Source organism: Carcharodon carcharias, chromosome 27, assembly GCF_017639515.1.
Source record: "Carcharodon carcharias isolate sCarCar2 chromosome 27, sCarCar2.pri, whole genome shotgun sequence".
NCBI classification, from domain to species: Eukaryota; Metazoa; Chordata; class Chondrichthyes; order Lamniformes; family Lamnidae; genus Carcharodon; species Carcharodon carcharias.
This window is the reverse complement of record NC_054493.1, coordinates 18092090-18103577: the sequence shown is the minus strand read 5'-3', so window position 1 is coordinate 18103577 and position 11488 is coordinate 18092090. Positions and strand designations below refer to the sequence as shown.

Here is an 11488-nt window from a genome sequence, read left to right as displayed (position 1 = left end):
GTACTAATGGGGACATTAAGGGTAGCAAGCAGGACAAGCTAGTGGCAGATGGCCCTAGTGGGGGTGGGGTGGGGGGAAGGGATCGAAATGGGCTAAAAAGGTGGAGACGAAACAATAGCACGAAATAAATTTAAAAATAGGAGGGATAAGAAAAATATATTTGTAAAAAAAATAAATTATTGGAAAAAGTGGGATCAGAAAGGGAGTGGGGATGGAGGAGAACTCATGAGAGTTCATGATCTGAAATTGTTGAACTCAATATTCAGTCCGGAAGGCTGTAAAGTGCCTAGTTGGAAGATGAGGTGCTGTTCCTCCAGTTTGCGTTGAGCTTCACTGGAACATTGCAGCAGGCCAAGGAAGGACATGTGGGCATGAGAGCAGGGTGGGGTGTTGAAATGGCAAGCGACAGGGATGGTAGTGGTCATGGGTTTGGAAGGTGCTGTCGAAAGAGCCTTGGTGAGTTGGAGGTGAGTGCAGAGGAGAGGGGAGAGGGAGTGCGCTTCAAAAGAATGAACTTGTGTTATAGGTATTAAAAAGACTCGGCACACTGTGTCTTTAGCACAAAGCTGATTTATTTTTATTATATCCAAAATATTAATACCTATAACTGGACTGGAATTTATTAACATCAGCAGAAACAGACTCCAATGAACATGGTTTTGTCCTGGATGTGATTAGCAGAAAAATACAATCATTGTCATGACTTGTAAACTTGCTGGTGACTCAGCAGAGTGAATGACCGAGTGAATCTCTTCCCACACTCGGAGCAGGTGAATGGCCTCTCCCAGTGTGAACTCGCTGGTGTACAGTGAGTTGAGATGATCGCTTGAACCCAGTCCCACAGTGAGAGCACCTGAATGGTGTTTCATCAGTGTGAAAACGTTTATGGGACATCAGTCCCCCAGAACTTTTATAGCACTTCCCACAGTCTGAGCATTTAAACGGTTTCTCCCTCGTGTGAACTCGTTGGTGTCTCAACAGGTTGGCTGACCAAGTAAATCTCTTCCCACACTCGGAGCACGTGAACAGTTTCTCCCCAGTGTGAACTCGCTGGTGTACAATGAGTTGAGATGATGCCTTGAAACCAGTTCCACAGTGAGAGCACCTGAACGGTCTCTCCTCAGTGTGAACAGGTTGATGGGACATCAGTTCCCCAGAACTTTTATAGCACTTTCCACAGTCTGGGCATTTAAAAGGTCTCTCCCCAGTGTGAATACGCTGGTGTCTCAGCAGATGGGATGACTGAGTGAATCCCTTCCCACACTCGGAGCAGGTGAATGGTTTCTCCCCACTGTGAACTCGTTGGTGTGTAATCAGCTGGGATGATCGAGAGAATCCCTTCCCACACATGGGGCAGGTGAATGGCATCTCCCCAGTGTGAATTCGCTGATGCACAGTGAGTTGAGATGATCGCTTGAATCCAGTTTCACAGTGAGAGCACCTGAACGGTCTCTCGTCAGTGTGAACACGTTGATGGAGCAGCAGTTCCCATGAACTTTTATAGCACTTCCCACAGTCTGAGCATTTAAAAGGTCTCTCCCCAGTGTGAACTCGCTGGTGTCTGAGCAGGTTGGATGACTGAGTGAATCCCTTCCCACACTCGGAGCAGGTGAATGGTTTCTCCCCAGTGTGAACTCGTTTGTGTGTAATCAGCTGGGATGACCGAGTGAATCCCTTCCCACACACGGAGCAGGTGAATGGCCTCTCCCCAGTGTGACTGCGCCGATGAGTTTCCAGCTCACATGGATAACTGAATTTCTCCTCGCAGTCCCCACATTTCCATGGTTTTTCTACAGTGCTTTTTCCTTCCATGTTAAAAATGCTTGCTATTCGGGTTAGGATGTATTGGGTGACTCCTTCAGATGCTGTTTTCTGACTGCAAATCCTCCCCTTCTAATACCCTGTGAAGCTGATTTAAAACAGAAAAAGGGAGTGAGAGAACGCACAAAAACACAAAGGCAGGTTGTGAAATTGAGCTGAATGAAGAGACAGAGAAAGAAAAATAAACAGGTAGAGAGAGATTTCATATTTTGTATATCTACAGCTTGACCAGAACTGTGAGGGAATCTTCAAAACACTCAACCTCCACCATCTGGAAGGGCCAGGGTAGCTTCACCTCCAAGTTCCTCTCCAAGTCACACACCATCCTGACTGGTCTGTCATCCAGTACTGGATGAGCAGAAATTTCCTCTATTTAAATATTGGGAAAACTGAAGCCGTTCTCTTCAGTCCCCACCACAAACTCCACTGCCAGCCCCCAACTCCATCCCTCTCCCTGGTAACTGTCTGAGGCTAAACCAGGCTGCTCACAACAATGGAAAAATATTTCACCCGAAGATGAGCTTCCGAACACATATCCACAACGTCACCAAGACGGCCGATTTCCACCTCAGTGACATCGCCCAACTCCACCCTCGTCACAGCTCAGCCCCTGTTGTAACCCATCATCCATTCCTTTGTTACCTCTAGATGTAACTATTTTAACACACTCCCTGCCAGGCTCCCACATTCAACCTCCCTGTAGTCTTGAGGTCATCCAAAACTCTGCTTACTCAGGCCAATTCTTGTTTATCCTTCATCCCTGTGCTCACTGACCTACAAAGGCTCCCGGTTAAGAAGCATCAAAAATTTTAAAATTCTCATCCTTGCTTTCCTCTCTGGCTGCGATCATCCCTTTCTCTGGAATCTCCTCCACCCACAGACCCTCCACTCACTGGATTTCCTCTCTGGCTGCGATCATCCCTATCTCTGGAATCTCTTCCACCCACACGACACTCTCAAACATGTGTTCATCTCCCGCCGGCCTCTTGAACATTCCCCATATTAATCACCCCACCATTGGTGCCGCTCTTTCCGTTACCAAGGCCACAAGCTTTGGAAATTCCTCTTCCGTTCACCCCGCTCTGCAGCAGCAGGAGCACCTCAGCTGTCGCCCTGCTCTTGTAAACGGGGACCGGTAGCTTCTCATTCGGGAGACTGCAGCTTACACAACATATTTACGAAGATCTCCCGTCCACCCACCAGATCATTCGCTCCCTCAGACCCTAATCCCTCCCTTACCGATTGCGGATCAGAAAAAGAAGCTCCTCGCCATCGCCATTGCTCACTCCGCGCATGCTCAAACACTGTTCGACAATGCGCCTGCGCACTGACCTTCCTGTTGTGTGGAGCGGGGACATTCTCTACCGCGGGGAATGCTGGGTAACCCCATCCCCCATTGAAAGTCCAAATTAGGATATCCTGATTTGTTTTCCTGTTGCGGAGTGGAAGCTGGGTCGGAGGGTCCAATACTAAAGCTAAGAAACAAATTATACCGAAAGCCAACTGCACGGACCCTCCATTACCTACCAGAAAAAAGGAGAATAGGAATTAATGGCGAATCGAGAATCCCCAAAACAGCAGAAAAACAGAATTCCAACCCCTACAGTCACATGTGAACTCACTGGCATCACAGCGGTTGGGAAGAACAGGTGAATCACTGCCCACGCGCACAACATTTAAACAACCTCACTACTGTGTGAATGTGCTGAACATGCATCAAATGCTTTGAACTTTCAAAGTTGGCTGGAAAACTGAGTAAACCCTCCCGTACCCATGAATTACCTGGATGGTCTCTCTCCAGAGTGACTGTGCTGCTGTGTCAGTAAATGGGATGACCGAGTGAATCCCTTTTCACTCTCAGCCAGTACAAATCCTCTCCCTGGTGCCACAGCGCCCATGGTTTTTCAACTGAGACAGGTAATGAAATCGCTCCTTAAAGTAGACAACAATAGCTTGCATTTATACAGCACCTTTAAAGAAATAAAAACTTGATTAAAACTTACTAATTCAATAGTGAGGGTGATTTGCACCATTGACACTTACTTGAATCTTCCATTTGCAGGCATCTTGCATTCGTTCTCACTGAGGTCATAAAACAAATCCAGCAAAATCAGACATGCTGAGATTTCATGACACATTTGATGTTTCTGAAGTGTAGTGGTCGTCACATTCGCCTAACACGCGAAAGGTCCCTGGTTCAAAACCGAATAGCAACATTATTGAAACTTACTCATTAAAGAATGAGGATAATTTGCTCATTGAACCTTACCTGAATCTCCGATGTTGCAGGCATATTGCATTTGCTCTCATGGAGGTCTTTTATGAGATTTCATGACACACTTAAGTGGAATTAGATGTTCGTATTTCACTGCGCTCACATATTAGCAGTTCATTCAGTCAACAACAGAAATTAATGGGTCTTTCAATGCAGATTAACACAGTTACTGACCATGTCAAAGATGTCTCATAGTAATGTGTGCTCACAGGGGGAACAAATATAATTAATGTGTCATTCTCAAACCGGTTCCCTGTAAAATTCTTTGATTATTCTGTTGAAATGTTGACTGTTGTGCTAAATCTCAAATCAGACCCATATCAAGCGCATTACCTGGTGTCTGGCATTCTTTTGTTTGCCAGTCACGTTTGCAATTTGATGTTGTATATTTCAGAGAGTGTCAAGTCAAGCGAGGGCATCAATAACAAATAGAAATATATTAATACTGAATGATGAATAACATAAATAATTGCTGACAAAAGTTTGTTGAATTTCGTGTTCTGAGGAGGGGAAGGGTGATCCTAATGATTGAGCAGAAAGCATTGCTGCCTGAGACATTTGCTGGACCGAGCCTTCTGCATTTTGAAATTCAAAACAAACTGAGGCACCAGATGGAAACCAACAGTTCTCTTCCTGTAACAAGTGACATGACCTCTCAGTCTAATCATTGGAATCCTCCAAACATTCTGGTAGATCAGCACTGACCTGTTTCCTAAAGAAATATATATTCTGTAAAATTACATTCACAGAACAAAATTATATTAAACCAACTGAATGAAACGGCCTATTTCAGCATGTGATCCTGGCAGGGCTCTGTTTAACTGTAACAATCATTTTCCTCTGTGATATAACACCCTCGATTAACAAGTTGTGGAGCAAATGTAATCAGATTGTGTAAATAACTGAGAAATAATGAGATGCTTGATCAGAAAAATAAGGACTTTCATCAATTCGATATGAAATCAAGAGATAAGTAAATAACGTTCATATGCACAGCTATGTTAGGAACACAAGTCTAAATCTTCATGGCATTGGGTGAGGGGAACAGTGTTAATTAAGGCAAACCAGGCATGGAATCTGCAGAAACTCCTTTTTCAAAAGGGAATGATGCAATTAATTGATATGCAGAAAAATAACAAGTTCACTAACAGAGAGAAGGAAATTGATATTAATTTGTTTGCTGTTTTAAAAAGCTGACAGAGACAGGATGATGGAAGGGCCATGGTATGGATACATGGTGTTGTGCCATCTTATGATGACATTGTTATCTGAGTCTGTCTGCAGCATTCCAAATTAAAGCAGCAGAGTTCCATTTCACCCAACAAAAGAGCGAGAGAGCTGCTGCCTGACAGCACAGTTTAATATTCCGGATAGGCTGACTGCAGTCATAGCTGGACAATGTTTCTGTAGTGTTGTGGCTATTACGTTGTGGCTATTACACATGCGAACAGTCCCTGGTTCGAAATTGCGTGGAAACATTATCCAAGCTCGCTAATTTTGAGAGAAGAAAATTTGCATATGTCAGGGTTGGTGTTGAATGTTACCTGAATGTCACATGCTACAGGCATGTGGCCTTTGCTCTTACCTGGGCCTTAAAATTAATATAGCAAAATCAGAAGTGCTGAAATTTCATTGCACTCTCAGTCAAATTAGTTCTGATGAAGAGTCATACGGACTCGAAATGATAACTGCATTCCTCTCCGCAGAAGCTGTCAGGCCTGCTGAGTTTTTCCAGCTATTTTTATTTTTGAGTCGAAATCGATGTTTGTTTATTGACTTGGCACACATTTTAGCAGTTTGTCCAAGCAGCAACAGGATTAAGTGGGTTTTCGATGCAGATAAACATCATTACCCACCACCTCTAAGATATCTTATAGTAAAGGGAGCTCATAAAGACAGGCACAAGCGATGCTGTAATTGAACCAGAGGAAATGACAGAGCTGGTACAGAATCACTCCTTTAAATAATTGGTCTTCAGCATTGAGTATCAGGAAAAACGACCCAGGTAGATGAGGAAACTGAGGCGCAGTGCAGATCTGCTGGCTTCCTTCTTGTCTTCAACATGGACGCGATTTATGCGCCAGAAAGCTTCTCAGCTGGAACAAAGAGGGATCAAATATAATGAACGCATCATTCTCAAAACTGTTTCACCAGGTGGAAACCAACAGTTGTCTTCCTGTAACAAGAGTCATGAGCTCTCAGCATAACCATTGGAATCCAGGACTGTTAAACTCTAACAAACATGTTCCTCTGTAATATAATACCCTTGATTGAAGAGCTGTGGAGCAAAAGTAATAAGATTGTATAAAGCAACTCAGATATAATGATCAAAAAAACTAACACGTTTGTAAATTCGATATGAGATCCATTGTATAATTACACCATGAGCATATGGTTAAGTACATTAGGAAACCAAGCCCAAATCGTCATGTCATTGGGTCAGGGCAAACTTATGAATTAAAAGAAACCAGGTATGGGTTCTGTAGACTACTTTTTCCAAAGGCAATTGAGCAATTTAATGAAAGGGGGAAAAGATACAGGTTTATTAAAAGAGAGAAGCAAATTGTGATTAATTAGTTTGCTCATTTAAAACTGGGAAATAGGTCGGATGATGGTAGGGCCTCTTATGCCATTGTATGATACATGGTACGTTGATACATGGTGCTCTGCCATTTTATTATCACGTTGTTAGATCAGTCTTGCTGCAACATCCCTGATAAGAGCTGCTGAATTCCACTTCTCCGCAATGGAGACCCAGAGTGCTGCTGCGTTACAGTGCAATTCAACATTGCAGTCAGGCTTACTGCTACCATGGCAGTTTCTGTAGTGTAGTGGTTGTCATGTTCACCTAACATGCGAGAGGTTTCCAGCCCAAAACCAGGCAGAAGCATTATTCAAGCTTATTCATTACATAGTGAGGACGATGATTTGCATCGTTGAAGATTACTGCCATGAACATCTGCCGTGTTGCATTTGCTTTCACCGAGGTCATAAAATGAATGCAGCAGCATCAGACGTGCTGAGATTTTCATGACACACTTGAGTGGAAGTACAAGTTCATATATCCATCATCCCACATGTGAGCAGTTCATTCAGTCAACAACAGAAATGAATGGGTCTTTCGATGCAGATAAACACAGAGACTCACCCTATCAAAGATGTCTCAAAGCAATGTGTGCTCATAAAGACAGGCAAAGAGGGATCAATTATAATTAACGCATCATTCTCAAAGCTGTTCCCTGTAAAATTCTTTGATTTTGTTGAAATGCTAACTGTTGTGCTAAATCTCAAATCAGACCCATATCAAGTCCATTACCTGGTGTCTGGCATTCATTTGTTTGCCAGTCACGTTTGCAATTCAATGTTGTTGTATATTTCAGAGTCTCAAGTAATCAATATCAAAAAAATATTGAAACTGAATGTTGAATAATGGAAAAAAATGCTGAGTCAAGTGTGTTGAGTTTCATCTTCTGAGGAGGAGAAGGGTGTTCCTAATGATTGAGCAGAAAGCATTGCTGCCTGAGACATTTGCTGCACTGAACCTTCTGCATTATGAAATTCAAACAAATTGAGGCATCAGGTGGAAACCAACAGTTGTCTGCCTGTAACAAGAGTCATGACCTCTCAGCCTAACCATTGGAATCCTCCAAGCATTCTGGCAGATCAACACTGCCCTGTTCCCTAAACAAATATGTATTCTGTAAGGTTTCAATCTCAGGACAAAATTATTTCAAACCAAATGAACGAAACAAACAATTTCAGCATGTGATCCTGGCAGGGCTCTGTTTAACTGTAACAATCATTTTCTTCTGTGATATAACACCCTTGATTAACGAGTTGTGGAGCAAATGTAATTAGATTGTGTAAATACCTCAGAAATAATGAGACGTTTGATCAGAAAAATGAGCACTTTCGTCAATTCGACATTGAATCAAGAGAAAAGGTAAATAATGTTCATACGCATTGCTATGTAGGGGACCCAGGTCTAAATCTTGATGGCATTGGGTGAGGAAAACAATGTTATTTAAGGAAAACTAAGCATGGAATCTGCAGAAACACCTTTTTCTAAAGGGAATTGTGCAATTAATTGATATTCAGAAAAATAACAGGTTTCCTAAAAGAGAGAAGGATACTGCGATTAATTGGTTTGCTCTTTAAAAAAGCTGACAGAGACAGGATGTTGGAAGGGCCATGGTATGGATACATGGTGTTTTGTCATTTTATAATGACATTGTTATATGAGTCTGTCTGCAGCATTCCAAATTTTAGCTGCTGAATTCCATTTCCCCCAAACAAAGAGCTAGAGAGCTGCTGCGGGACAGCAAACTTTAACATTCTGGATAGGCTGACTGCTGCCAAAGCCATTCAATGTTTCTGTAGTGTTCTTATCACATTTGCCTCACACGCAAAAGGGCCCCGGTTCGAAACCGGGCAGAAACATTATCCAATCTCGCTAATTTTGTGAGGGCGGAAATTTGCTCAATTCAGGTTTGTTGATTAATGTTACCTGAATCTCGCATGCTACAGGCATGGTGCTTTTGCTCTTACTTGGTCCTTAAAATGAATGCAGCAAAATCAGAAAGGCTGAAATTTCATGACACACTGAGATGTTCATTTTTTGACTCGGCACACATTTTAGCAGTTTGTCCGAGCAGTAACAGGATTTAGTGGGTTTTTGATGCAGATAAACATCATTACCCACCACCTCTAAGATGTCTCATACTAAAGTGCGCTCATAAAGACAGACACAAGTGATGCTGTAATTGAACCAGAGGAAATGACAGAGCTGATACAGAATCACTCCTTTAAATAATCGGTCTTCAGCATAGAGTATCAGGAAAAATGACCCAGGGAGATGTGGAAACCGAGGTGCAGTGCAGATCTGCTGGCTTCCTTCCTGTCTTTGACATGGACGCGATTTATGTGCAGAAAGCTTCTCAGCTGGAACAAAGAGGGATCAAATATAATGAACGCATCATTCTAAAAACTGTTTCACCAGGTGGAAACCAACAGTTGTCTTCCTGTAACAAGAGTCATGAGCTCTCAGCATAACCATTGGAATCCAGGGCTGTTAAACTCTAACAGACATTTTCCTCTGTATTATAATGCACTCGATTGAAGAGTTGTGGAGCAAAAGTAATAAGATTGTATAAAGCAACTCGGATATAATGATCAGAAAAAATAACACGTTTGTAAATTCGATATGAGATCCATTGCATAATTACGCAATGCTCATATGGCAAAGTATATTAGGAAACCAATCCCAAATCGTCATGTCATTGGGTCAGGGCAAACTTGTGAATTAAGGCAAACCAGGTATGGGTTCTGTAGACTATGTTTTCAAAAGGCAATTGAGCAATTTAATGAAAGGGGGAAAAGAAACAGGTTTATTAAAAGAGAGAAGCAAATTGTGATTAATTAGTTTGCTCGTTTAAAACTGGGAAATAGGTCAGATGATGGTAGGGCCTCTTATGCCATTGTATGATACATGGTACGTTGATACATGGTGCTCTGCCATTTTATTATCACATTGTTAGATCAGTCTTGCTGCAACATCCCTGATAAGAGCCGCTGAATTCCATTTCCCCCAAACAAAGAGCCAGAGAGCTGCTGCGGGACAGCAAACTTTAACATTCCAGATAGGCTGACTGCCGCCAAAGCCATTCAATGTTTTTGTAGTGTAGTACTTATCGCATTTGCCTCACACGCGAAAGGGCCCTGGTTTGAAACCGGGCAGAAACATTATCCAAGCTAATTTTGTGAGGGGGGAAATTTGCACAATTCAGGTCTGTTGATTAATGTTACCTGAATATTGCATGCTACAGGTATGGTGCTTTCGCTCTTACCTGGTCCTTTAAATGAATACAGCAAAATCAGAAACGCTGAAATTTCATGACACGCTGACTAGAGATAGATGTTCATTTTTGACTCGGCACACATTTTCGCAGTTCGTCCGAGCAGCAACAGGATTTAATGGGTTTCGATGCAGATTTACATCATTACTCACCGTCTCAAAGATGTCTCATACTAAGATAAAAGCAAAATACTGCGGATACTGGAAATCTAGAAAAAAACCCAAAAATACCTGGAAAAATTCAGCAGGTCTTTCAGCATCTGCAGAGAGGGATACAGTTAATGTTTCGAGTCTGTATGCCTCCTCCTCAGACCTAAGGAAAAATAGAAAAGAGGTGAAGTATAAACTGGCTTGGGGGGTGGTGGGGTGGGGTGGTGTGACAGGTAGTACTGGATAGAGGGCCAGTAATTGGTGGAGATAACCAAAAGATGTCATAGACAAAAGGACAAAGAGGTGTCGACGGTGTTGATATTAGCAAAGAAATGTGCTGATGGGGACATTAAGGGTAGAAAGCAGGACGAGCAAGGTACAGATAGCCCTAGTGGGGGTGGAATGGGGAGGGATCTTAAAAGGCTAAAAGGTAGAGATAAAACAATGGATGGAAATACGTTTAGAAATAATGGAAATAGGTGGGAAAAGAAAAATCTATATAAATTATTGGAAAAATGTGTATTGGAAAGGGGATGGGGTTGGAGGAGTGAGTTCATTATCTAAAATTGTTGAACTCAATATTCAGTCTGGAAGGCTGTAAAGTGCCTAGTCAGAAGATGAGGTGCTGTTCCTCCGGTTTGCGTTGACCTTCACTGGAACATTGCAGCAGGCCAAGGACGGACATGTGGGCATGAGAACAGGTTGGAGTGTTGAAATGGCAAGCAACAGGGAAGTCAGGAAAAATGACCCAGTGAGACCCAGGAAACCGAGGCGCAGTGCAGACCTGCTGGCTTCCCTCCTGTCTTCCACATGGACACGATTTATGCACCAGAAACCTTCTCAGCTGGTACAAAGAGGGATCAAATATCATGAACAATCATCCTCAGAACTGTTTCCAGTTAGGCTGTTCCTAATGATTGAGCAGAAAGCATTGCTGCCTGAGACGTTTGCTGGACCGAGCCTTCTGCAGCATGACACTCAAAACAAACTGAGGCACCGGGTGGAAAAGAAGAGCTGTCTTCCTGCAACAAGTGACATGGACCCTCAGCCCAACCATTGGAAACCTCCAAACACCCTGGTAGTTCAGCACTGCCCTGTTTGTTACACAAATATTTATCCTCTGTAAGATTCCAGTCCAGGAACAAAATTTATTTCAAACCAAACGAAGTAATTAAACTAGTGAAGCACATGCTCTTGGCAGGGCCCTGTTAAACTCCTTAACAAAGATTTTCCTCTGTAATATCATGCCCTCGATTGAAGGGCTGTGGAGCAAAAGTAATAAGGTTGTAAAAATAGTAAGATTGACAAAATGACACTTTCGTAAATTTGATGTGAGGATCAATTTCATAATTACATCATGTTCACATGGTAAAGTATATTAGGAGCCC

At 42.6% G+C, this 11488-nt stretch overlaps 1 protein-coding gene across 2 annotated transcripts; it reads right to left on the bottom strand.

The window, feature by feature from the left end:
* Nucleotides 1-571: 571 nt before the first annotated feature.
* LOC121270474 (zinc finger protein 501-like) lies at nt 572-3117 on the bottom strand. Of its 2 annotated transcripts, none has more exons than XM_041175793.1 (2): nt 3061-3117; nt 572-1909 (listed from the first exon to the last, which is right to left on the bottom strand). In XM_041175793.1, exon 2 carries the CDS (start codon nt 1810-1812, stop codon nt 724-726), a length of 1089 nt encoding a protein of 362 aa, XP_041031727.1. In that variant the 5' UTR covers nt 1813-1909; nt 3061-3117; the 3' UTR covers nt 572-723. The 2 variants fall into 2 exon arrangements, with proteins under 2 accessions (XP_041031727.1, XP_041031728.1); XM_041175794.1 differs by lacking the exon at nt 3061-3117 and adding an exon at nt 2861-2956.
* Nucleotides 3118-11488: the final 8371 nt, after the last annotated feature.